At 38.9% G+C, this 26,865-nt stretch overlaps 1 protein-coding gene across 2 annotated transcripts; it reads left to right on the top strand.

Moving 5' to 3' along the window:
* Nucleotides 1-26,865, top strand: PRKCI (protein kinase C iota). 2 transcript variants are annotated; one of them, XM_053986378.1, is made up of 18 exons: nt 1-209; nt 7,313-7,434; nt 11,829-11,918; nt 13,258-13,308; nt 14,536-14,621; nt 15,644-15,784; nt 16,585-16,639; nt 17,162-17,220; nt 17,689-17,865; nt 18,601-18,698; nt 19,464-19,550; nt 20,152-20,287; nt 20,790-20,877; nt 21,832-21,957; nt 22,073-22,152; nt 23,113-23,202; nt 23,512-23,627; nt 24,358-26,865. In XM_053986378.1, exons 1-18 carry the CDS (start codon nt 94-96, stop codon nt 24,443-24,445), a joined length of 1,806 nt encoding a protein of 601 aa, XP_053842353.1. In that variant the 5' UTR covers nt 1-93; the 3' UTR covers nt 24,446-26,865. The 2 variants fall into 2 exon arrangements, with proteins under 2 accessions (XP_053842353.1, XP_053842354.1); XM_053986379.1 differs by lacking the exons at nt 1-209; nt 7,313-7,434; nt 14,536-14,621.

The following is a 26,865-nucleotide window of genomic DNA, read 5'->3' on the forward strand; positions in this document are numbered from 1 at the left end:
GCGCGGGGGTCGCGCAGCCGCCGCCCCGGCCCGCTCCGACCCCGCGGCTCCCCCGCTCCGAGCCTGCGGCTCCCCCGGCCCGGCTGCGGGGCGATGCCGACACAGCGGGACGGCGGCGCCGGGAGCACCATGTCGGCTCCGGGCGGCCTCGGGAGCAGCCTCGGCGGGGACGGCGCCCACCAGGTCCGGGTGAAAGCCTACTACAAGGGGTGAGTGCGGGCGCCGAGCCCCCGGGAACGGCCGGGCGGAGAGGAGCGTCCGAAGCGCCGCGGGTGTTCGGGGTACCCGGCACGGGCTCCCGGGGATACTCCTGGGTATCCCTGATTTTTCGGGGAGGAGGGAAGGAGCGGAGGAAAAACATTCCACGACTAACCGGCCGTGCTGAAGTGGATGTCAAGTGCAGGACTGGTGTCAGGGTTCAGGGGGGAAGTCGGATCCTCCCTGCTCCTGGGGTGGCCGTCCCGGCGAACAAGGATGTGCCTGAGCAGCCTCTGCCTTGCTCACCCTGCTTCCCTTCACCCCCAGACCTTGGCTGCCAGTAATAAGTACATATTCCTTCATAACACACGCCAGAATTTTCGGGATCCAGGTGTGGTCATCGTCTTTCTATGTTAAGTGATGTTCAGGACTAAAGGAAGAGAATGCTTGTATGAAAATTTGTTTCATGGATTTTTAGAGTGTTTGCCAGGGACAATTTCCAGGGGAGTCTGTAAATGGTAACTCAGATGCATCTATTGTCAATTATGCTTTGGCTGTTAAAAAAAAAAAAAAAAGCCAAAATACTCGATGTCTGCGAAATGGAAATCTGAATTTTGTGGGCCTTATTCAGTGTCTCTCCAGCAATAACACACAAAGGAAAAGAAAAGTTCTGGCTTGGGTTCACAGCCCACTATTAAATAGTAACAGTTACAGGACTTAATAAGTTTCAGCGCAAGGGTTGCCAGTAGTTCACTGGGCCATTAAGTTTGAGGGGAGGTGATCTAAGCAGAAAACAATGTAGGTTGCATTTTTGGATTAAGAGTGAACACGATGCTCTTGAGAGCTTCCTGCTAGTTATATGTGTTAAGCACAAGAAGAGGTGTATTACATTTTCAGTATTTACTCTCTGCTATCTCTAGCTGTGTAATTTTTAGGAGAGGTATAGAAACTACGCTGAGCATTTGGTATTTGCTGCTGTGTTTGGTTTCTGGCTTGTGTCTGCTTTGGGGCTTTTCTTGACAGGAGTCTGTAGAAGTTACTGTAGAGACTGGCACAGTCTGTGGCTTTAAAGGACATGTGAGACACTGTCAAAGTATGTGAAATTCTGAGCTCTTTGTTTCACAGTCCCTTTAATCCACTTTTTCTTAAGGAAGCAAAGATGCCCCTGGCTATCAGCTGGTAGAGGTGTTCTTTTGGTCAGACAGTGAGCTAAAATGGGAACTCTTCTGAGTGAAAACCATTTATTTTTCTTCTGCTGGGTCAGTTTTAATCTTGATCATTTCCACATGCAATCACATAGATTCTTGCTTTAGCACAGGGAGGAAGCAGCCCAGGGTTGTGGGAGTGAGGAAAAAAATCTGCTACGTTGGGCAGGAATGCTGGCTCATGACACTGGTAATAATTTCACAGGCACTGGAATGTTTCTTTTGCATCCTGGCCATTGACTTTTTATCTGTTAATGCAGTTATCAGTTTAATAATGGCATTGAGTCATAGAGGGTGTTGGTTAACCATTGTGAATACCAACAAACTAACAAGCTGAATGCCTTAGTCATGATTTATTTTGAGATGTAAGCAAATTATTCTCTCCACTTGCTTACAACAGAAAATCTCAAGCCCCTTCTCAGACTTACACTATCAAGTGGATAGCAAAGCCAAACATTTTACCTGCACTTACCCTGAAATTACTCGGAGACTGAGAACTGAATGCTGATACCAAGGGCAGCTTTTTCCTTGTTTTTCTAATAAACTGTCTCAGAGCTGGATCGAGGAATTAAAGGGAAACAGTGTTAATCAGGAAACGTTAATCTCTCCTAATTTCCTTTTAATGGAAGCATTTAAATGGGTTGTAGAAGTTATTGGGAAAGTCTGGCTGTGAAGGTCTTTTCATCTTCCAAAAAGAGTTTCTGGTTAAAAAGAAAAAGAAATAAAAAACCACCAAGACAACCCAACCCAGCACTTAGAAGCACAGATTTGTTCTTGAAACGTTTGGGAATCTGATAGTCGGGATACTTGCCTGAGGCAAAGAGCCGAGCCTGAATCCTCAAAACTCGGCTGGGTCTGGCCAGGAGCCCAATTGCTTTTCTCAGCCAAGACAAAGACTTCACACAGGACCCTTTGAAGAGTCTTTGTTTCATTGAACCGTGCAGTGGTAATTCTTTATCTGAAATTCATGAAATATGTTAAAACAGGACCGAAAATTTTCCTAAAAATGAACACAGATCATGAGAATAAGGGGATGGGGAATTCCCAGAGACTTGGGAATTAGGGCATTAAGTTGAGCTTTTCCAGGTATTTCCTTCTCTCAGTTAAACTGTGCTTATCTTCCACAAAGATTGGTTGTTTAAAATTCTTAAAATAGTGTTACATATTTTAAAGAGTTGCTGTGATCTCTGCAGTGTGTGTAACAGAGGTTCCTGAGGGGGTTTTAGGAATTCACTCTGTTACTCCAAAGGTAGATTTTTGTTGATGCAGTAACAAAGTATAGCAGCTCCCAGTGTATGGCACTGATCAGCATCTGTAATTACAACCATTTCAGTGCTCTGATGATATTCAAAGTTTGCCTTTTGTCTTACCTCATTTGCTGGAGATGCTTTTTGTCAGGTCAGTACAAGAAGTTGTTACATCATTCATACCTATGCTGTAGGAGTAGGGAACAGGTAGGAATAATTCACTGCTCGTGCTCAAGGAATCCTGTAGAATTCATGCTGATTTAAAAAACCAAACAGCTATAATAACCATTTTTCTGTCACGATTAGATCTGCTAGCATATATTCTTTCAGTGCCTGACATAGATTTTACGCTGGTTTTAGCTGTGTAGGCTGTAATGTAGGTTAGATTTTTAATAAAAAAGGCATAGGTACCAATGCTTTGCTCGCCTTCAGTTTGATTTGGTTCAAATGAAGAACACGCCTGACAGTCCTCTCATAATACATGGTAAACCTACTTCTTTTCTTAATTTTAATTACTTAATTACTTTAGTTGCATGAGTGGGAAAAGTGTGAGGAGAAAATGAATTTTAATTGTAAAATCAAAATTTACCTCCATAAAGATTTCCAGGGAATTAATTTCTTAAGGATTCTTGAATTCTTGCATAATTTCTTTTTTTTTTTTTTTTTCTTTATCATGGGCACTTTTTTTGATCAGTTCTTCAGTATAGCATCTTCTGTTGTCTGTTGACAATCACGCTCTTTGTAGGAGAGCGTTCAGCTTAAGAAAACTTTGGATTCAGCCTGTGAATACATTTCCCCCCCTTCTTGCTGGTTTAATATTTATTTAGCTTTCTGACAGTGTATTTTTTGCAGAAAAACAGACTTGATCAGGGGAAAGCAATACTTTAAATGGTTGTGAATGGCAGTGGCTGCACCTCACGATACAGAAATTACCCTGACACAGCAGAATTCCCCAGGAGTCCTGTGAGGGTTCATTGCAGTGACCTCTAATTAGACCTTCTCTTAATGACTGGCCCAGGTGTGTGATGCATGTGTGGATATGTAGGTAACATGTATAATGTGTCTGTACATTTCCCCATACATAATATGGGATATACAAGGCTGCAGGTGGAAAAGTCTAAAGCAGCAGTGTCTATTCTTACAGGGTTGTTCTTTCACAGGAGTTTAAGATCAGAGTGAAAAAATGAAGCACAGATACTGAATTGTGTTTAACTGTTGGCATTGGTTTTGGAGCTTTTGTGTTGGGTGGTTCTTTTTTTTTTTTTTTTGTTAAAGGGTGTTACAACTCTTGGGTGATTTGTAAAAGAAAGTGAGGAAAGCTGTTTGATCTCAGGAAAAGTGGACAATATGGTCTTCTATATGTATTTAAAATATATTCTCTACTGTGTTTAGGTTTACCATTTGCCTTTTCTCAGTCTTCCTAGAATTTATGTTTTACTGATTCTGATATTTGCAGGATATTGACTCAGACAGGCCTTCTAGTAGTGTGAATAAATGATCTTTATTAATATTTATGAAAGATAGAAGTGATAGCATTTTCAGTGAAAGTAATTCAGGACAAGTTCTGTCTTGTATATTTGCATGTTTCCTACTCAGGTCGCTGATTAAGACCAACTACAATAGAGCTAAAACAAATGTTAAAAGTCCAGTGCTTCCATAGTAAGAGTTAATTAGCACCTCCAGATGTGGTGGTGCAAAAGGTGTGCTTGAATCAGATTTTCTTCCCATTTCCTGTGTGTGCCAAGAGGGGACAAACAAAGATATTTATTTCACCTTGGAACAGCTTTATGACAAACATGCTTATTCCAAGCAGTGTATAACCTAATCTTCATCACAAGGAAAGGCCAATTGTCAGAAAATTTTTACCCACATCTCAGTAAAAGAAAACATTTTGTATCTTTAATGCAAGTCAGCAGGCTGTGGTCATATTCACTTTCCTTTGTCCCTTAATTTGATCAACAAACTTTAATTTAAAATGCAAAATTTTTTCTTAATAGAGTTTAGCTTCTTCTTGGCTTGAGTAAATGCAGCTTTTTCCTAACAAAGGCATCATCAGTGCTATGTTAGGGGCAAGAAGTGTGGAGACACAAAGGTGTGACAGCAGAGCCATAGTGAAAATGAGACCTGTGTCAGCAGGAAGTGTCAGGGTCATCAGGGGAATTCAAATGGCAAAATAAAGCAGTAGGGAGACCTGTAACCTTTCAGTTCCTGTGTTATGTAGATATTGCTTGTGGAACCTCGTTTATACTTGACATCATCTTTCTCTTTTAATATTGCTGTTGGCTAGAGTTCTCTGAAAGACTGATTGCTGTCTGCTATAGCAGAAGAGGTATTCCAAATTATTTGTAACTGTTTGATACATGTCCTGCTAGAGGTATTAGAGTAGTAATTTAGAGAACACGCTTAAATTCCAAAATAATTAAACTCTTCTTTTTTTCTGAAGGAAAACTGATTTGCTACTTAAAGGTGCCAACAAGTAGTAAGATATTTTAGGTTTTTTTTTTTCATTTGGTACCAGCTTTTACTTTAGAGATATGAAGAGATTCCAAGGCTGTTCAGTACATCTTAACATTGTGATTTTTCCTTTTTGCTGCAGTACAGATAAGTCTATTTTAAGTGAGCTTGAATCATCATATTTGAAAATGAGCTGAACAGATTTTGCTAATATATATATAATTTAATCTTCAGTTTTTGCTGAAGCGTCAGTGATTAGTCTCAAAAAGTGTGGTCTGTAACTTTCTGCTTTTCTGGCAGTAATAGTCATTTAACAAACTCTCTACTGGCTAGTTCAATCCCCAAAACCCCTGCAACATAAATTTATATAAGTATAAATACTTTCTCAGCACTCCTCAGAACTAATCTTTTTTGTTTAAGAACATATTCCACAGTGAATATATCTGTGCTAAAATGTGAATCGAGGAAGGGGTGGTAAACTTAGTGGAGCTGCTAACTAAGCAGTGCCTTATTTCCTTCCCAGAAAAACAGGAAATACAGGTTAAGGCTTTGCCTGCTAATCCAGGCTTGCTGTGTGGTGGCTGCCGGTGTGTCTGTGACAGTGACATGCTGTCAGATCCTGTCAGATCCACCTTGTTGGGATTGGGTTCCCAGCTGGTGTTTCAGTAGAAGATGAAAAGGGAGACCTTTTTGTCTGAGAGAAGAGTTTGCTGGGTTGGATGGATGTGACTGGGCTTTCAAATAAAGCCCCATTTGCTGTAAGCGACTGTGCTGTGTCTGAATCCCAGGGTCCAGTTGTTGTTTGTTTTGCATTTTGTCTCACGTGGAAAGAACTGGAGGGATTCCTCTCACAGATCACATAGCAGCTCTCTGACTGCTTTATTCAGATTATTGAAGAGATGTTGTGTTCATCCTGGGCACGTGCCTGCTCTATTTACTGGAGTCTGTCCCCTAACTCAACCTAACCCGACTGATGATGCTCATGAATCCAGAAGCTGTCTCGCTGTTCCTCCACAGTGCTTAGAAATTGCCAGTTGATTTTATTCCTGCTGCTGCTCTCAGAGGAGCCTCAGGCAGGCAGTTTGGTTTTTGTGTGCTCTCTGCCCCTGCTGAGCATTGTTCCGGTTCCATAACCACAGCATTTTATGTTAAGTCACCTTCTTGATCTCAGTCTGCCCATGCACATGATGATTTAAAGATATTTAACTTGCTGCATACATACACTTCAGTCTGGTAGGAATCTTGATGGGATTTCTGACCAGGTAAAAACTTTGTTGCTTCAATTATTATTTTTAGCTCCCCCAACAGTCCTGGGCACTGGCACCCACCAGAGCAAATCCAGCTGGGTGAGGTTTTTATGGGAAGATTAATCTGGTAGCTCAAACATGGAGCTTTTATGCTATGTTTGAGGAGTGTGTTGTAAACAGCCTTCCTCCTTCCTCTCACTGTGTGTCCCACTTCTTTTGTTTAAGGGTCTGAGCCCTGTCACCTGTACCCCCTTAAGGCCCAGCCAATACAGTGGGCCAGAATTTTTTGCTAATATATAAAAACCAGGTTAACTCACTTTTAATTATCACAGAAATACCCATTCTGCATAACAGTAAAAGCAGTACATTTAAATTCTAAGTATATGGTTCTCTGTCAGCCTTCCCCTTCATTGTGTGAAGCACCACTCTTTATTCAAAGGGACTTTGAATATTTACACATGCCCCAAATCTGCTAGGAAATCTGTTTAGTATTTGTCATTAATTTTTCATAACATCTACACAATCAAAATTTAGTTCGAGTAGATGTATGTGTTTTTACATTTGATACAGTAACTGTTAAAGAGGAAGTAAAATCAGAAATATGTTTTGAACATTATTCAAACATTTGCAGCATTTCATTCTTGTGTTTTCACTGATGTAAGAGATCTAATTTCTCCGTGTGATTAATGTCTGCTGCAACTCACTTCATGGTTACTTGGGCATGAAATCTGAGTTTTTCTGAAGCAGATACCTGGAAGATTAAATGTGAAGTAATAAAAATCACTTGGAGCCTGACTTTGCTATAAGAAAGGAACTTAGGTACTTTATTTTGCTTTAACATTTTGGAGAAAGCTGCATCAGGGATGGGATTAATATTAGTGGTGTATGGAAGGTGTTAGAGATGATGATCAGTGTTATGTTCTGTGGAATAGTTTCTGAAGTTTATTTTTCTCTGTCTCAGGGACATCATGATAACCTATTTTGAGCCTTCCATCTCCTTCGAGGGACTGTGCGGTGAAGTTCGAGACATGTGCTCCTTTGACAACGAGCAGCTTTTCACCATGAAATGGATTGATGAGGAAGGTAAATCAATGCTCATCGATACATTGCTCAGCTTCCCAGCTTTTCTGTCCCTTTCATCTTTTCCTTTCCCTCTGCCTTCATAAGATAAGCTTATAAAACATAGAATGTGACTCCAAAAAAAAGTTATCCAGTGCCTTCTTAGGTAGAGCTTAATGAAGACTATTTGTTTCACTCTACTTAGTGTGTAGCTTGCTCTCTTTATAAAGGTCTTTGTAAACCCAACAAGACCTCAGTGACTATGAAAATGTTAATTCAATGTTAGAATTTCTTTTGAAGGCAACAGAAAGTACTCCTTTATACTGCTGAAGATTCTCTTTATGTCTTGTATTTTTGAAAGAGTTGAACAGACATTAAGCTATACAAATTAGTCTTTATCTAAAATACTGATATAATTTAATGTATAGTTGAGTTGTAAGTGTAACCAAAAACATTATATATCAAGTGTTATTATCAGCTGTTACTTTAGGAACCTAAAGTCTATTAACACATAGCTAGTAATAAAACTTTTTCCAAATACTAATGATGTGTAGTAACTTTTCATCAAAGTGCAGTGACAACCTTGATGGAGAACTCATCTCTAGTGCTTATATTATCCATCTTAAAGTTTACCTTGGATGAAAAAAGTCCAGAGCCTACTCTGCCTGTTAACAGATGTCATCCATTGAGCTGTGTGTGTACAGTAGTAATTTTTTTAGAAGGTTATTTGTAGATTCTGTTTTCTCAGTGGAATTAGTTCATCCCACACGTAGGTTTTGAGCTACAGTTACAAGGAAGAGCCCTGTGAATTATGAGATTGCTGTGGAGTTATTTTAGCTGATGCAGTACATAAAAGGCTGCAGTGTGCAGTGATTTGTTGGCTCTGGTTGGTGTTTGCATGCAGCCATCAGCATAAATGGTGCTTATGGAACTGTTTCCTCCCGTTTCAAATTGGGCTACTGCCAGTTTATTCAGCCTAAAGCTAAACATGGAGCAAAGTTGATTTTTGGCAGTGCCATATAGACAGGTGTGTTGAAGATTATGTGGTCTTGGGAGTCTGAGCAGGTGGGGTTTTCTTTTCTCCTCGTCATTCCAAAGTTATTTATACCAGGCAGATGCAGTACAGTAAAATGAACAGTGTTTATGACTGAGCTGTGCAGCAGAGCTACTGGGAGTTGAACATTTACTTTATAATAAACTGGCTGTGTTGTTTTATCATCAAGAAGATAATGGTCTCCTCACTGCAGGGGAGGAGTCTGCAGTGTCAGTCATAGCAGGAAATATATGTATTTTTTAATAAACATTTTGTACTGATTCAATAATTTACTTGAAGCCACAGTTTGTTCTGTCTCAATTTTTGCTCTTTAAGTGGAGATAGGCTTATTAAAAAAAGGAAGGTTGTGGTTTGCCTGAACTATTTTCATGTGTAGGATTTGATTTTCACAGGCAATCCATGTTTGCTTTAATAATTGACTTACAGTTTAATGTCAGTGGAGAAAAAGTTAATCTGCCAATGAGGAGTGTGTTTAAAGTAAATCCTCATGTCTTTATTGTGCATAATTCTTGCATGTACAATACATGGCTTTTTGCCAAGCTCCCTGCCTCTTCTCTCAGCACCACTCTGTAGTGTTTTCAGTTGATATTCTTTCTAGAAACCTGTTTTGCTTTACTGGAAAATTTCTGTATCACATCCTCTTCACCAAAACTGAAGTTCACTGTTGAACAGTAGCATGAGGAAATGTGTGTGCTGCAGGCTGGTACTTGTTACTCGTGCTTTTTATAGTCTGAGAGAAGATAAGGGGTCTGGGGCATCACTACTTCCTGACTAAACTGGATTTACCTGGACACTAAGGTTTTGATTTGTCATATAGTATATGCCTTTGTAGGATGAGCTTCATGTGTAACTACTCTGATTTCATAGAGATAATGGCACACAAAGATAAAATTTAATTGAGTGGAGTAATTTCCAAAATCTTCAGAATCAACTGGAAAATAGAATGATCTTGATTTGATTTTAGACAAATTTCTGTTTTTTCCATATATGGTCAGTTTAGCTTCACTCTGCCTTCTGAAACATCCTGTGGGATGGACACCGGCCTTGTGTGTGTCTTCAGTCTGTTGTTTCTCATTATATAGCTCAAAAGTAAATATTTCCTTATATATCCCAGCTGTCTTTGACTGCAAAATTTGTACTACTCAAGCCTGTTGAGAGAGATGTCTGTAAACCTTCTGTTCTGAGTTTGCTTGTTCTTGAGACCCTCTTTTGCTTCTGCCAAAAGGAAACACAGAACTGTTTGCACAGGTGTCGGAAACAAATGAAGAAAAACTGGTTTGTTGATTCTCATAGTGAGTCTGAGTAAATACAATTGTTCCTACTCCTCCCACCCTGCTCTGCACAGTGTAAGTCTGTTCCCTGGGTGGGCACTGTCCAGGTGTCCAGCTGCAGGGGGAAGTGGTTTGGTGGAAAATGACTGGTGGCTTCAGAGACTCATCAGGGGGATTTTGATGTGCAGGAAACAATAAAGACAGAACACTGAAAATGGACCATTTACATTTATTATTTATATTTTTTGCAATAGCATAGAATGCATAGAACCACAGAATGGTTTGGGTTGGAAGGACCTTAAAGATCATCTCATTCCACTCCCTGCCATGAGCAGGGGCACCGTCCACACTCCCAGGTTGCCCAGAGCCCCATCCTGTCTTGGGCCTTGGACACTTCAGAGATGGGATGGCCAGGGCTTCTGTGGGCACCCTGTGTCAGGCCTCACCACCCTCACAGGGAAGAATTTTTTCCCAATAACCAATCTAAACCCTGTCAGTGTGAAGCTGTTCCCCCTGTCCTGTCACTCCATCCCTTGTAGACAGTCTCTCTTCAGCTTCCTTGTTGGCTCCTTCAGGTTGTGGAAGGCCACAATTAGGTCACTCCAAAGCTGCTCCAGGCTGAACAGTCCCAGCTGTCCCAGCCTTTCCTCATAGCTGAGTGCTCCATCCCTCTAATCAACTCGGTGACCTCCTCTGGGCTGGCTCCTACAGGTCTGTGTCCTTCCTGTTCTGGGGGAAGATACATTGGCAACAAATGCATTGTGATACATTAGAAACAAAACAAATTCTCTGGAAAAACTTCTGTGGGGTAAGTTGAAGTACCTCTTGCTGCTGGGTGTGTGGTTGCACTGAAAAGCTTTAGCAGTGGCTGTATTAATTTAGATGCCTTGCAGTATAAAACACAAAGAGAATAGTTAATGGTCTGTTGCTTGTGAACTTTCTGACTGTGGTATTGACTGAGGACTCAAAGCAGTAAAACTTCCAGACTGGATCCAGTTTAGCTGGGATGGAAATGGTTCTGCCTTCCTCCAGTTTGGTTACCCATAATCAGTTTGCCACTTAAGGACATGGAAAGTAGTATTTCTGTTAAAAATTAGGAATATAGAAAGGCAGACTTACTCAATGGGATTTGGGCTAAAAATAAAGTTTTGCTCATGCTGGAGGACAAGCAGGCAGAGATAAATCCCTTGTTCTTGACCAGAACATCTTGTGTAGATGAAGAGGGGGGAAATAAGTTGAGCTAATAACTAGAAGTATTTTCTTTCTTTGGGGTAGTGATGATGGAGACTCAACATTGTTTTTAAAATGTTTCAGTTACAGTATTATTTTGAAAAAGGCTTATTCTTTTAGGGAGCTAATTTTTTAATAATGTTGCTAATCTGCATCAGACACCAAAGTAAAAAGAAAAGTTTGAGAAACTTTATCATCAAGGATTTGGTATGTAATTTAGTCTGCACCATCACAAAAGGTCAACAAAACTGCAGTTGTTTTATTAAAAAAAAAAAGAAACTAAGCCAGCCAACTCCTGCCTTTCTTCTGCCTTGGTGTCCTTTCTTTAAGGGATTTTATTTCAGATAGTTGTGTGAGTGTGAAGGTAGTAGTTACAAATCAGAAAAGCAGGGTGTTGCATTTGGATTATGTTATTTGTCAGAAGTTTTCATTGAGGTTTGAGGAGAGACTTGAGCTCCTGGTGCAAGTCTTGGCAATGCTGAAGCAGCAGTGAAAATAGAATTTACTCCGTTTAATTAAAAATCCATCAAATAAAAGGTAATCTTAGAAGGCTTTTAGGTGCTGGAATATAGCCTGCACCTCCTGTACTGAAATATGTGTAAACAAGCTTGTAGCAATGATGTTTTGTTTTAATGATCTGCTTGCCTCTTGGGAATGTCCTGTATTATTATTTTCCATGAAAGTACTCAATATGACTCTATTTTCAGATATACTCTTTGAACAGTGTTAAAAACAAATACTACCACATTTGAGAATATTGGATTTTTTTCTACAATAACAATTATCCTGGAACCAACTGTGAGGGAACTACTGAATGGTATGGAACTAACTGGGTTGAGTTTTGTGCTATTTTCTTTCCACAGGAGATCCATGTACTGTTTCCTCTCAGCTGGAGTTAGAAGAGGCCTTTCGTTTGTATGAACTGAACAAGGATTCAGAGCTTCTGATCCATGGTAGGTGAAATTTACTGAAATTTACTGCTGCTCATGTTTGTACCTGTGAATGAGTGGAATTCTTCCCTTCCATTCCTGTGCCTTTCACACCCTTCTCCCCTCAGGCCTGTGGCCATCCTGTCAAGGGAGGCTGATGACCATTCATTGTGCTCTTAGCTCTTCTTTTTTAAATTAAGGGAGAAAAATATTTTGCTGTTAGTTTATTCATGAAATGCAGCCTCTGTTTCTTCATTCAGCCAGCCCAAGTGCCTTCAGACACGTGCTGACAGTGAATGGTAGAAGTGATAAAGTACAATTTATTTATTTATTAGATTTATACATTATCCTGAAGTTGATTATGGATAAGTGCTTTAGAGCAGCATCTCTATTAGGAAAAAAAGTTAATGAGCTCCATTTGTGATGGCAGATTAATGAAAAATTTGACTTTCCTAAAATTAAGTACTTCAGTTTTAAACTTAATAATACCATGTTTAATATACCTGTTTAATGTGTAGCTGCTCAATTTTTATTGTTCAGGGTTATATGCCTATTTTGGCAGCTTCTCCAGGGTATTTTTCTAGCTATTTGTAACTTTTATCAGTAGAAGGTCGATCTTGGTTTATCAGAGGTTAGAGCAGAAAAGTCATCATTATGAAGTGTTGGTGTGTTACACTGCAGTCTTAACAGGCTCCTTCTCCTAAAAAGATGCAAAATATCTAGTTTATCACCAAGTCCATTTGAAGGGAAAAGACAAATTTCCAGCTTCCCACAGAGTTTTTTTTTAAAAGGGGAAGAATATAATCCATTTGTAGATACATTTTACTCTTTCTGTGCAGATTGAATTTTTCATCTGCCCTTTCTCTATTAATTTTTCTGTTTGATAAGCTTCTGATTAAACTGGCACCAGGGCTGTCTGTCCACATTTATACTTCTCTCTGATGGTTACTGAAGCCAAATAAATTGTGAAAAAAAATACTTACATAGTCAACATCCTCTGTAACAGTTAGGACACTGTCATATAGAACATTTATAGTATTTGGAAATCTTGACTAACTGTGAAGATTGGCCACATGAAAAGCCAAAATCATTACATTTTCTAGTTACTGTCTTTAAGAAATAGCTTCATTTATTCTGCATTTTGAGTGTATTTCTCCTGTATGTCACTGCTATGCACAGCAAAAGGGGTTAGTGGTGTTTTGCAGCTCATCTGTTCTTAAAGAAGGTTTTGTTGAAGTGCAGTCAGTGCTGTTCTCTAGATGGTTGAATGCCTTTCAGGAGTGTTGTATTTAACCCAAAGATTTATTTTATTTATTTTCTGTCTGAAATGAAAGCTAATCAGAAGTTAATGTCTTTCTTGCAGTATTTCCTTGTGTCCCAGAGCGGCCTGGCATGCCTTGTCCAGGAGAAGATAGTAAGTAGGCATTTCAGCTAAGAAATACAGAAAATCAGTTCAGATTTCCTGTCTTAGCAGATTATGATGTTCTTTGGTTTGGCATCCTGCACTTATGAATATTAATATGCAAATCTGTAAAAATCAAATATTTACAAGGAATAGGAGGAAATCTTGCTGAACTTAATGTTTTTCATTTCTGAATCATTGTTAAAAAGCATTTCACATTCCTGTTAACTACCCATGTCACTCTGCTTTCCTTGCTTTTGCCTCTTCATTCATGACAGTTTTTTATCCTATTCCTGTCTTTTGGGGAGTTGCCAGATTGCTGGCTGACAGTTGTGAGCAGAGGCTTGTAACCAGTGATAATGACTTGTCATGTCACTATTTACAGATCTGTGGTTAATTCATTTGAAATTGATGTTTAGGTACTATCAGGAGGATTCTCCAAAAACCTCTAGTGTGTTAACTAATGTTCTAGACATTAAAAAGGTTATTTCCCCCAGTCTTAAAGTTTTATAAAAAAGGGTGTATCTGTTGCACACACAAGCATCTGTCAGCTTGGTATCCAAATCTCTGATCAATCCAATCTACATGTGCATGTTTAAAAGTTAACTTGGGCAGAATGGGTAATGCTGGTTATCTGAAAAATGAGGTTGCAGATTACATCAGAATGAGATTTACAGCTCAGTGTAGTTTTTCATATCTTAGTTTTCAGTTTAGTTTTCTGACATGCCTCAAATAATGAAAAATAAAGTAATACTTTAAAAAAATGAAAAAAAAATTAACAGTGGCAGCTGTGGATTTAAAACACTGGAGGATTTGTCAAGCAATCTTGACATGCTTGTAAATTGTAAATGAGGACATGCTCCCAGTTCACCTCCCTTCCTCATTTCCCTTCTCCACAGTTTCTCCCCAAGTTGAGCTGAGGTATATGTATACTTTGCACAATATACAAGTGCTTGTATTGTTTGGACAGTTTACCTTCTCTTGACTCACTGTTCTTTTAACTTCAGAAAAATCAGAATTAACTTTGAGTTGATCAGGATATTTTACTTCAGATATTCTCCAAAACTTAAAAAAAAAAAAAAAATAGAGGAAAAGATACTTGGAGCATTCCTCTCTTTCTTTAAGGAGCAGGAGAGAAACTTTACTCTGCAAGTTACTCTGCACAGAATCCTTCAGGAGAAGATGATGTAGTTCTGTGTTTGTATTTGTCTGGATATAATCCTGTGTTTTTCCTCTTAGAGTCCATTTATCGCCGAGGCGCCCGCCGGTGGCGAAAGCTCTATTGTGCAAATGGTCACACTTTCCAAGCCAAACGATTTAACAGGGTGAGACTCTTGTTGGGTACTTAAAGCCATGATACAAGGATGTCTTATTTTCATAATGATGATGCCACTGCCTTGAAAAGTTATCAGGTAGTTTTATTCTCATTTTTGTTGTTTGTCTATACACTTCTAGTAATCCTGTATCTTCGAGAAACTTAAGCAATATTAAATCATCAGGAACTTGAAATAGAAAAAAATGAAACAAATTGGTTGCAATTCACTCTACATATACTCTGAAAGCATAATATCAAAGCTCCTGTGTTCCCTTGAAATCTTCCCAGAGGGCAAACTGGAATGTATTAGATGGCTAAAAGTAGATACTCAGTTTTTCAGCTTCTGTGAGTAAAATGGTCTGAACTTGCTTATGATGCACAGACTTTTCTTTCATGACTTTTAAAGGAGAAAGCTGAGATGTTTCTCCAGGCAGCCTGTTTCTGGTGCCGTGTAATCAACTGAAAATAACAAACCATTCAGAATGTTTTCAGGAAGTAAGGGTCAAATATCATTAGCTAAGGACCAAGAAAGCTCTTCTGTGTTTAAAAACAGCAACAGCAAAAACCAAACCCAAAATATTTGAGTTAGTCAGATCCCTTGACAGCTTCAATAATCTTTCCTTCTTCTCTAAGCTTAGCGTATTGTGTGCTTAATGCTTGAGATCGTCTCCACTAAACTTCATCTTGAGCATCTTCATGTCTAACTTCAGCTGTATTGTTGTTGTTTTTTGACCTCATCTGGGTTAAAGGCTGTCAAGGCATCACAGTTAAATCAGTTTTCACTCTTGCCTCCATGGGCACCCTCTTTTCATGGCTCTTTGGAGTTGTTTTGTGAATGTCCTTCAGCGAGTGGTGACCTTCCCATTTGCATTATCTGGTTGTTTAAGGTGTTGAAGCTTCTGCTCTCCTGCCTTCCTGTAAGGACTCACCTACAGAGAAATGAGGAGATGAGCTTGGTTAATGCACGTGTGGCTGGATAGTTTTATTCTTCAGTTTTGCTCTTTAATGAGTTTCATTGGTTTCTGGTTGCAGAGAGCTCACTGTGCCATCTGCACCGACCGGATCTGGGGCCTGGGGCGCCAGGGCTACAAGTGCATCAACTGCAAACTCCTCGTTCACAAGAAGTGTCACAAACTCGTCAACACTGAATGTGGCCGACACACACTACAGCCAGTAAGTAAAACTGACCTGATAAATTGTCTCAAAAAAGCAGCAACCAACCAATTAAACAAATAAACCCCCCCACCTCATTTTATACTGTTGGTTTCAAACTGCAGCCTGCAAATAATCGCAGTAGTTGAAACATAATTTTTATGGTTACCATGACTTTTGCAAGAAAGTTTGGGGTTCACCAAGCAAAATTGCAACTTCTGTCAAGACAGGAGTCTAATCTGCACATCTGACACTTATTTCCCTTGTCACATATAAGCATATAAGGGACATTTATCTCATCCTTCACAGGGATGTTGCATAGCATGTATATATGTACACACTATTTTACATCTTCAAAATTGATAGATGGAATAAATTCTCTAAATACCTGATAGATTATTGGATAATTTCCTATTTACAGCAAAGGAATATGAAGAGCAGAAATTTTGACTTTTCTCCCAAGAAATTCAATCATCTTCAGTTCTTAAGTCCCAAGAAAAATTGAGATTATTGCTGCTCCTGGTTTAATAAAGCAGACAGATTCAAGTCTATATTTTGGGAAGTCTTTTGATATAATCCTTCTTTAATATATATACTGCTGAAGGACTTGAATTTTTCTATGTCATGACTTCCAGAAAATAGGGAAAATAAAGAATGCAGTTGTTTACTTCATTATGTATGTTTTAGTAACTATGTTGGCTAATCAAGTTAAAATTAGCTATATTATATTCCTCATGGGTCTTTAATTTCATTTATTGACTCTAAAATAATGTGTCTGACACTTGGACAGTCTATTGCAAAAATCTTATTTATGTTTGCAGGAGCCAATAATGCCTATGGATCCATCATCAGTGCATTCAGATAATGTAGAAACAGGTAAGAGCAATAATTTTTTTCTTTAATATACTATAAGTTGCTGAAAAGTGAACTTTGAAGTAAAATTATTTTTAAAAACCCTTCTTTACTTTTTCATTGAATAAGAAAAGTAAGACATCTTCTTAATGCTAAGGGGTGTCTAAATATAAAAATTCCAGTTTTCCACATCTTACCCGTTTCAGAAACTTGACTAAACAAAGAAGAATTTATGCTGTCAGTTACATTTAGTAAGCTGAGGACTTCAAATGCCATGATCGAGAAAAAAACCCATAACCAAACCCTTAACAGCATTAGCAGAATTTCTGCTGGAGTGGTGGCCAAACATGTTTATTCTTATGGCAGTCAGAGTGATGGTCCTAATGCCAACCTATCCGTTTTGAATACTTTCAATAGAAGCATTTAAACTGTGTTTCTCTGACTGATAGAAGCACTTAAACTGTTTCTCTGACTGTGGACATTTTAAGGCAGAAGAAAACCCTGTTGTGTTGCATCAGTCTTAATAAATTTTTCTTGCACCTGTAGTGATACCATACAATCCCTCGAGTCATGAGAGCCTGGACCATGTTGGTGAAGAAAAAGAGGTAAAATTTCCAAGCTAACTCTGTACATAGAATCACAGAGTATCTGAAGTTGGAAGGAACCCATGAGGATCTGCAGAGATTTTAAAGCCCATATGTCTCAATTTCAAGAAATTAGTAGTTTAATTTGCCACAAACCGAAAATTAGCACAGAGGGCACATTTGGTTGCTCCTGAGATGTGTGCATGTGTGGCTTACATGCTGCTTTATTTTGAACCTTGAGTTGAGATGTGCTTTGATTGAGAAAGTGTTCTAAATTCTCCCAAAAAATAGTTTGTTTATCTGCCAAGTCTCCTTTGCCTCCTTTGTTTCCCAGCACATTCCTTTCCGGGACAGTACAGTCTTAAGATAACAAGTGTTGATTGAATTACTTGTTTATATTAATTTTGAAGTCTTGTTTGAAATGCTGACTTTTGCAGTTGCTGACACTGGCAAGGCTGCTTCTTCATTTCAGTGCATCTTTATCCACAGGCAATGAGCATTAGGGAAAGTGGCAAAGCTTCCTCCAGTCTGGGCCTGCAGGATTTTGATTTGCTCCGGGTCATTGGAAGGGGCAGCTATGCCAAAGTGCTGCTGGTTCGACTGAAGAAAACCGAGCGCATTTATGCCATGAAGGTGGTGAAGAAAGAGCTCGTCAACGATGATGAGGTGGGCAAGGTGTTCTCAGTGAATTGGGCAGCTCTTCAGACAGCTCCAGTGTCCCCCATGAGGTGGGAGCCAGGTCTGGGCTGCAGCACTCAGTGAGAATTCTACAGGTTTCTTGTACTGCTCTGTAGGAGCAGTATACTTCTTGTATAGCTCATACAAGGCAGGTAGCCAGGTGGAGTCTGATTTTCATATGTTCGAGTCTGGGTTTTTGTCACAAAGGAATCTCACCGTGTTATTTTAATTGCTTGTTAAATCAGACCCCCATCTTAGCAATTTTTGCACAGTGATTGGTGAAAACATGTCAGAAATTGCACTATTAAACTGCTAAAATCTTCTTGTTACTGAGGATTTCCCTTGGGTTTCTTTAGACTACTCTGAAAACATTGGAATGACTGTAGCTTGCTGTCCAAGAGCTTTTGCATTTATTTCTCAATCTACTATTGATTCCTTCTGCATTTCTTGGTGCTACTTTACATTTCCCTGCACCAGTTTATCTTTTATAGATCAGTCTGTTTTCATTCCCAAGGTGCTTAAACAGTGAGGCTAAGAGTAGAGGACATTCAGGAAATAAAATCAGCTATTGCTTCACATTTCAGAACTATGGAATATTTAATTTCTTGCAAGTAAACCAAGGACAGCAAAGCCCTTGAATGTCTTTCTGCTAATTGTCATTAATACTTGACCTAAGAAGCGCAACAATCCTTTTCTGAATGTCACTTTTTTTTCAAAAAATAGGATATTGATTGGGTTCAGACAGAGAAACACGTCTTTGAACAGGCCTCAAATCATCCCTTTCTGGTCGGACTGCACTCTTGCTTCCAGACAGAAAGCAGGTAAAGGTCATAAATTAATAATAGAATAGTCTTATTAAAAACATTTCATCCTATCAGGCACCTCAAAGGCCTGAATTTACAGCATAAAGTGTTAAGTAGCGAAGTGAATGTTTTTTAAATCTTTGTAGTATTTTGTGATCCAAGTGCCATATGCATCTGAGGTTTTCAGATGGGGAAAATGTAAAGTACTGGTAGATGTGGTGGGAAGGACTCTGGACAGGAGGAGAAGTGCAGCTAGTAGGAAAAAAGGAATTGAGAATTTGTGATAGAAGAGAATGTAGAATGGAAGGAAAAAAAGGCTTGAGATGAAAATCAAAACTACAAAATCTGAGCAATAATTGTCTCAAACTTGCCTGGATTCTTTGAAGACAAATCTGTGAGCAAGACTCAGAAAATAGAATGTGAGTTTTCAAAAGGAAAACCAAGTAATAGAGATGAAAATTATTATTTTTCTATTCTATACAAGAATAGAAACTGATGTGGCTCCATACAGTCACGTGTGTAGTAATGACAGGCAGTACCTGTAATGGACGAGGAATATGGGAACATTACATTCCTTTAGCAATGAAGGAATTATCTAGAGAAACGCTGTATACTTGATTTTTAACTTCGGGAATTTATTCAAACCAGGGGAAAATGGTAAAACCAGCCATGGTGCCAGAGATGGGAGGAGTGGAATGGGCATTGTTCTGTAACAGACCTGTAACATGTCACACCTCTTTCAGCCATGCACACAATCATTGGTAACACCCCTGTGTGTTCCAGGTTATTCTTTGTTATAGAGTATGTCAATGGAGGAGATCTGATGTTCCATATGCAGAGGCAGAGGAAGCTGCCAGAGGAACATGCCAGGTGTGTCTCATTCCAGATTTCTTGCATCAAAACAGTGGTTTTCTGACACAGTGCAGCAGTGCAGAGATTATGAGGGATGAGCCAGCAAATCCTCTCCAGATGTTAAGGATTTGAGACATGTGAAACTGCATCCTCCTTTTGCTGCTGCAAGCCACCATGTTTTTGTTTCAAGAAGGAACTGTAATAGGAAGCTTGCTTCCTAGATGTTGTTTGCATTGGCATTATTCTGTATGACTTCAGTCTGCTATGTTTTTCTAGAAAAACAGTTTTTGTGGTATTTTTTTTAATGTCTAATGATACCAATGTGTTTCTTGTACAACAACCACTACCAGCTGTCCAGGCAAATGCTGAGTTCTTGGTGCATATGTTTAATCTCAGATGGTGAGATAAAAGGGATGATTGCAGGAGACATTATTATTAACTAAAGACAATTTTTGAAGTGCATAGAAACATTTGTATGATTATAAACAATTTGCCACTTCTCTGTGGAAAAGAATAGAATACTTGGGATTATGCATAAAAAATATCATACTATCAAGACTGTGTTATTGTGCTTTTGGGTTTTGATTACTTGAGTAATCAGTATTTCTTTCTACACTAGGTTTTATTCTGCTGAAATCAGTCTAGCACTGAACTATTTACATGAGCGAGGGATAATCTACAGGGATTTAAAACTGGATAATGTGCTCCTAGATTCTGAAGGGCATATTAAACTCACAGATTATGGCATGTGCAAGGTAAGATCTAGTTTCTTGCTAACCAGGAAAATCAACAATTAAGAAATTGTTATAAATTAAAAGATGCAGAGCCTTTAAAAATGAAATTTCAAGGTCTCTCTTTGTACACAGTGCACACAGGCTGTATATTCATTTCACTTCCACCTGTGGAGAAAAGGCAAATGTCAGAGTGCACAGACTACACTTAAATCTACTGTTTCTGTTTTCATAAAGCTCCTGGATCAACTCGCCTGGGAGGGGTTGGCTGAAATAGTCAGGATAATGTGATTTCAAAAGAAGTTGAAATTATCAGTCACTTGCTCCTGTTTGGATTCTGTGGCACTGCCCATTTCCCCTGGGAAAACTTTTGTCCTTACAAAGACACTGGAGCACAGCTTTGGCTTTGCCATGGAATTGCCATAATGCTGGTTATTCAAGACTTGATTCAAAGTGAAGCTCTTAGCAGAGGAGTGGGGAATCTTCAGTTAACTGTAAAGTATTTTCTTCCCATCTTTTCCCAAAGGAGGGTCTGAGGCCTGGTGACACAACCAGCACGTTCTGTGGGACTCCAAACTATATTGCACCTGAAATTCTCCGGGGAGAGGATTATGGTAAATGGAATTTCTTGTTGCTACTTTCAAACTTCTACTTTATCTCTTCTTATTGGAGTTGTTTAAGCAGTAGAAAGTAAAAATCTCCATTAGACTGTAAAAAAGTAAAAAATCTCCATCTCCGTGATCAGTCTGGATTCCACATCCTGTCTGAAAAAGTAAATACAGCGTTCAAAGGAAGAGCAGAAAACATCACGCAAAGCAAATGAGATACTCTGCATTGCACATTTTAAATTCTTTTAAACAGTCTTGAAGAATAGCTTGAGTCTTCCAAATTTATTATTGTTTATAACTGTTTTAGATACTACTTATGATATACTTGCAGTCTGGAATTGTGTTTGGTTTTGGAGCTTTACGTTTGGCAGCAGTGATAGATGAGATACAAATTAATTGCAAAAAGGCCTAGATAGTAGATGTCCCTTTACATATTTTTTTTAAATTTACCATCTTATTTCAATCAAATGTTTTTTTCATGCTGGCTTCTGATACTTCTGCTTATCACAAGCTTTCTAGGACAGCCAGACTGTATCAGTCCCAGCCTGGCTACTGGGATTTCCTTTAGCAGAGAATAGTAGGGGAGATATGCTTTGCTCCATGAATGACTGACTTGCTGCTGTTAAGACTCACACAGTTCCTCCTTGGCCTTATCTCCCACCCTGGATAATGCGCTGTTGGTTAGTAATGACTAGGCTTAAATATTATCTAAACCTTGGTTAAGGGCTTAACACCAACCTTCAACCTCTTTGCATTTCCTCTGCACAGCATCTCCTCCTGTTGTGTACATAATGATCCACGTCATGTCTGCTGTAGTCGTTATCTCTCCTTTATTCAGCTAATTGGAAAGACTGGCTATACTTATGTTTTTGAACTTGTTCTTCTCTGTTTTTAGCCCCAGAGGTGTTGGTATTTTTGTTGTACAATATCTCCAGTGGTGTTTTCTCTCCTGAATTCCAGGCTTCAGCGTGGACTGGTGGGCCCTTGGTGTGCTGATGTTTGAGATGATGGCGGGCCGGTCGCCGTTCGACATCGTCGGGAGTTCTGACAACCCTGATCAGAACACAGAGGATTATCTCTTCCAAGGTAAGTACCATGAGTGTTCATACACTCCAGTGCTTTGCTTCTACTTAGCCTTTAAACTAACTTCAAAGATGCAAAGGAACCTTGCATCTTTGATAGGAACCTTGTTTTCTTGCAGTAATTTTGGAAAAACAGATCCGAATTCCCCGATCCCTCTCTGTGAAAGCAGCAGGTGTTCTAAAGAGTTTCCTTAACAAGGTAAGAGCTGATGCCCTTTATCTGCCATATACAGAAACAGGGTGTGAAAGGTGAGAGCCTAAAGCAGAATTTCAGTGGGGCTAGGGGCCCTATTCTACATACTTCTCTTAAAATCTGAAGCTCCTGGTTCTCAGGCTGGGATTATGAGTAAATTCCAAAGTGAAAGGCATAGAAATGCTCCAAGTAATTTTTTTAACCTGGAGAATTGAGCAAACTTACAAAATTAAGTTTGGTTCTGAGAGAAGCAGCTTAGCAAATCGCTTGGACAGCTTCTGATGACTTCTGGAGGGAGATGCAGAGGCAGGATGAGGGATATGCTCACTGCTTGCTGGGGGCTCTCTAGCCTGAGTGCCAGAAGGTGCACGTGTGGTAGTGGATGATGAGTCCAAGCACTTGCTGGCTTTTAGTGAGTGTTACATGAGTGGGAAGAAAGAGATGCAGGAGAAACCAGATTTGGATAAATTATTCTAAGAAAGTCACACCATTCACTAAGCACTGTTACAGCTCCCTGGTAGTGTGTGCATGTTTGTACCTGGAAATGGAATTGTCTTGTTAAAATAAGCTTCTTTCCACATTATTTACCAGGAGCTGCAGTTGCTGCCCCAATGTGATCCCCTGGCATAATCTGTACAGGGAAGAGCAAGGGAAGGTGGGGGGAAAGAATGAAATTCATTAGTAATCTAACCAAGCCTGCTCTAAAACCTATGGAATGTTTAACAGGTCTGAATGAAAATGAAGAAAATCAGCATAGTCAGTTATATAAAACTCAGTTAAGGGCTTCCATATATTCCTCCCTATTTCAAAGGGTAAATTGGAGCAGTTTCCAAAATAAATAATGCTAATTTAGTTTGTCAGCGTTCCTTGTAACTCTGGTGTTTCATTTCTCATGAGATTTGTAACATTGGCATTTTATTCATGTGTAGGCTGTGGCATTCATTTAGAAATATTTTCCTTGCACAGGATCCAAAGGAACGCTTGGGCTGCCATCCTCAGACAGGATTTGCAGATATCCAGGGACATCCCTTCTTCCGCAACGTTGACTGGGATCTGGTATGTGAATGCCTCCTGCCTTGGCTGAAGCTCTTTGCATACAGTGACAAAGTTGTTTTGAGCTTGACAAAGTTGTTTTGAGCCTAAGAGGGGACCTTAAGCTCAAAAACATTAAGCTCTTAATTTATATTGTATCAAAATTACAGTTCACAATCTTTTTTCCCTTTTACACACAGTAAATGTAGTAGATTATTAGAATGTTTGTAGAAAGTATAAAAAATAAACTTAATAGTAATTTACAGCCTTGTTTAAAAATAATTCAATAGGTGGTAACTCATTCTCAGTGTGACTAAGTGCATTTATTCTTAGATGGAGCAAAAGCAAGTGGTGCCTCCATTTAAACCAAATATATCTGGAGAATTTGGTCTGGATAACTTCGATTCCCAATTCACCAATGAACCTGTGCAGCTCACTCCAGATGATGAGTAAGTAATGTAGAATTTAAGAAGTTCAGAGAAGAGAAGAAGCTTTTTCTTTTTTTACTTGTTTGGGTGTTTTATATTGTTAGTAGTCAGATGAGATTATCCTGGCTGAAAAGCCTTTATAAATGCATGAAAATGTGTTTGATTTTGGTAGTGGATTTGTGATTCCTTACTCTTGAGAGGGCCTGATTTGAGATGGGGAGGGAAGGACCTTTCTAGTTTGAACTGCTCCTGTTCACATTTTAGGAATTTTTATGGGGTTTTATATAACATTCACATAGTATATAAATATAAACAGTATATTAAATGTTACCTGTGCACCTTAATCAGGTCTGAAATCCAACTTCCTTCCTCATCCCTTTCTAAATACAGACTGTACAAATAATGTTTAGAAAAGTTGCTGATGCAGGTGCAGTATCTGTCACATCCTAATGTTTTCAGGTCCTTACAAAACTGACTGTTTAGGGCAAGTTTTGAAACTGCAAACCTTGCAGACTGCTTTGTGTGTTAGTGAGTGAAGCCCAGTCACTGCTTTTGAGGGGTTTTGTGTTTTGGTACCATTATTGGGGTTAAAAAAACCCAGTGGTAACTGTAAAGGTAGAGAGGGACAAAAGAGGGAAGGGAAATTTTCTCTATTGCAGTCCACTGAACAGTTTAAAATTTAAGTCAGACTATCAGTTAATGTTATCTTTTTAATTTTGCTCAACTAATGATTGTTTTTTAATCCTAATAGTGATATTGTGAAGAAGATTGACCAATCTGAATTTGAAGGCTTTGAATACATAAATCCTCTTTTGATGTCAGCTGAGGAATGTGTCTGAATTCTCCATTTCTGAACTGTGCCAATTGTTACTCCATTTGTTTCTGCATGGATAAACATCTCTCCATTTGGATGCACTTGCATAAAATCAGTAACTCAATATCCTGCCCTTGCCACCACCTAGTGTGAATTTTCTTTTTGTATTGATTGTTGTCCAGGATAGTTGTTATGTTGAACCTTCAGCTGCCAGATTTAAAATGTTAGAACTTTCTAACAATTTTGCCAAATTTGAATTTTAATACAGGAGTATTAAAATGGGGCTCCTGACTGAACAAAGGGTCTGACTGTATAGTTTGCCAGTATAGTGTTCTGAGCAAGGAAAGGTTTTCAGTGCTTTATGAAAACAAATTGCATCAGGTGATGTAATAAATTATCCTTCAAGGATTTCAGATATTTCAGCGAGATGAGTAAGAACTTACCACTTCTGTAGTTCCAAATCTCTTCTCTCTGAACATCTGATTTCCCTGTTCTAGACATAGAAATTAGAGCTTTGTTCATGCCCTTCAGACTGAAATGACAGCAAGGAGAGCAGATATTTACACTGAATAGGTCAAGACTGGCTGCTTTCATGGGAACTATTGATCCTACCATGAAGGAGACTATTAACTCCATATCAGAATTGGTAGACTTTGCTCCAGCACTCACACTAGGAATTGTACACTGATACAAAGAGTGCCTTCCTAGCCTGGCCCTTTCAGCAAGGGTTGGGCATGGCATCAAGTGTCAGTTTAATTCAAAATTCAGTTAACTCTTGGAGAAGTTAAAATCTGTACAGAGTAATTCAGCAGTAATGGGCAGCTAATACTGAACCTCATCCTATTTATTGCTTTTATACTTGCTGTCTTAACTGCATCAGAAGTGCACATGGTACAGCCCAGCCTGGAAAAGGGCATTGGTTCCTTTTTTATCTCACTGCCACACAGCTGAGAATGAGTTCCACTTTGCCAGTGGAAAAAGCATATCTAGAACAAAATAGGTGCTGTCCACAATGACTCCCTTAACTTCTGCCCTCAGAGATGGTGATCTGTACTCACAATCAAACCTGAGATGTTGGTAGCAGGCTCAAGGAAAGCAATTGAAAGAATGGGTCGAACTAGGACTAAGAGGTGTGTTTCTTACATTTCATGTTAGTAAGCAGTGTAATATACAGCACAGATAATTCTGATTTTTAATGTTAAAGCAATAGTTATGAATGTGTTGGGCTGAAGAAATGCCAAATGTACCACTTTTTTATTATTATTTTGGGTAAAAGGGATTAAGAGACATTGAGGAAAGGAATCTGTGTTGTATAAGAGCTGTAAGAGAAGATAAGTGTCACTGAAAGCAGATTGGAGAATCTGTAAGCACAAGTTGGCGAACATTACCTGAAGCTTTTAGTAGACTTTTGATTGGCCAGTGTCTTTCTGTGAAAATCCTTGTATGGCAACACTGATTTCATAGCACAAGTTTTCTGCTGTATGTCTGTTCACTTCCATGTCAGCTGCAAGCAGAGAGATTGCACAAATCCACACCAGTGTCATGGTATGAGATTTAGTTCATGTTTTTCTTTGCAATGTGAATAGGAAACTCTTTAGTATTAGGCTGAGTTTCCAAAACTAAAAAGTGATTTGAGGGGCTTCAGTTTCAGGGAAGTGTTGAATCTGCTCACTGTTAAAAATCAGGTTTCCTTAAATTCAAGTTGCATCTTTTCAAATGTAAAATATGAGAGTGAACCTTCCTTTCAAAAGCAGCTGATGGGGTCAAGTGAACTGCACTATGTGCAGTTTAAAAATGGTGATTGTTTAGCCTCTGACTCAAGTACCCACATGATCAGTTTAGGCATCAGGGCATAACTGATACTAAACCTGGGAATCATTTAAAGCAAACAAGAAAAGCCTTGTCTCTACAGTGGCATAATTTCCTACGAGGTATTAAAGGAAATATCTTTATGTAAGGAATGACATTTCTGCCATTCATCACAGAAGAGTAAAGCAAAAGTTAATTTTTTTTATAATGTCACAGAAAAAGTATTTTTTCTATTTACATATCTAACCATTAAGAATGTTGCAATGACAAATACTTAAATTACAGTAAATCCATTCTTAAACTTTAATTTTCTCCAAAGTGCCATGATATTAACTGTTATTTTTCATTGTTAAGCATACAGCAACTGTCATAAATATTCAGAAGGGACATTGGGTATAAACAGTCCAGTGCAGTAGGTTTTGTTTTTTGGAGAACGTGTCTGCATCAGAAGCATGATGTATTTATGTGGAGTAACCTCTTTTTGGTACACCAGTTGGATTCCTATGGGTGCTCTGCTAGTTAATATTGTCACTACTATTTTCCTGTTTCATGTGGAATATGGTCTTGAATGTTGTTGTGTAATCATTCCCTTTATTTGTGCACACTTTTTACTTTAAATAAAACATTTATATTAGA

This window comes from Vidua macroura, chromosome 10, assembly GCF_024509145.1.
Source record: "Vidua macroura isolate BioBank_ID:100142 chromosome 10, ASM2450914v1, whole genome shotgun sequence".
Classification (NCBI taxonomy): Eukaryota; Metazoa; Chordata; class Aves; order Passeriformes; family Viduidae; genus Vidua; species Vidua macroura.

Coding starts and splice junctions, on each gene's coding strand:
- PRKCI (XM_053986378.1), top strand. CDS start 94: ATGCCGACACAGCGGGACGGCGGCGCCGGGAGCACCATGTCGGCTCCG. Junction 16,640..17,161: donor TTCAGATAATGTAGAAACAG/GTAAGAGCAATA, acceptor TTGCACCTGTAG/TGATACCATACAATCCCTCG. Junction 20,288..20,789: donor CAGATTATGGCATGTGCAAG/GTAAGATCTAGT, acceptor CTTTTCCCAAAG/GAGGGTCTGAGGCCTGGTGA.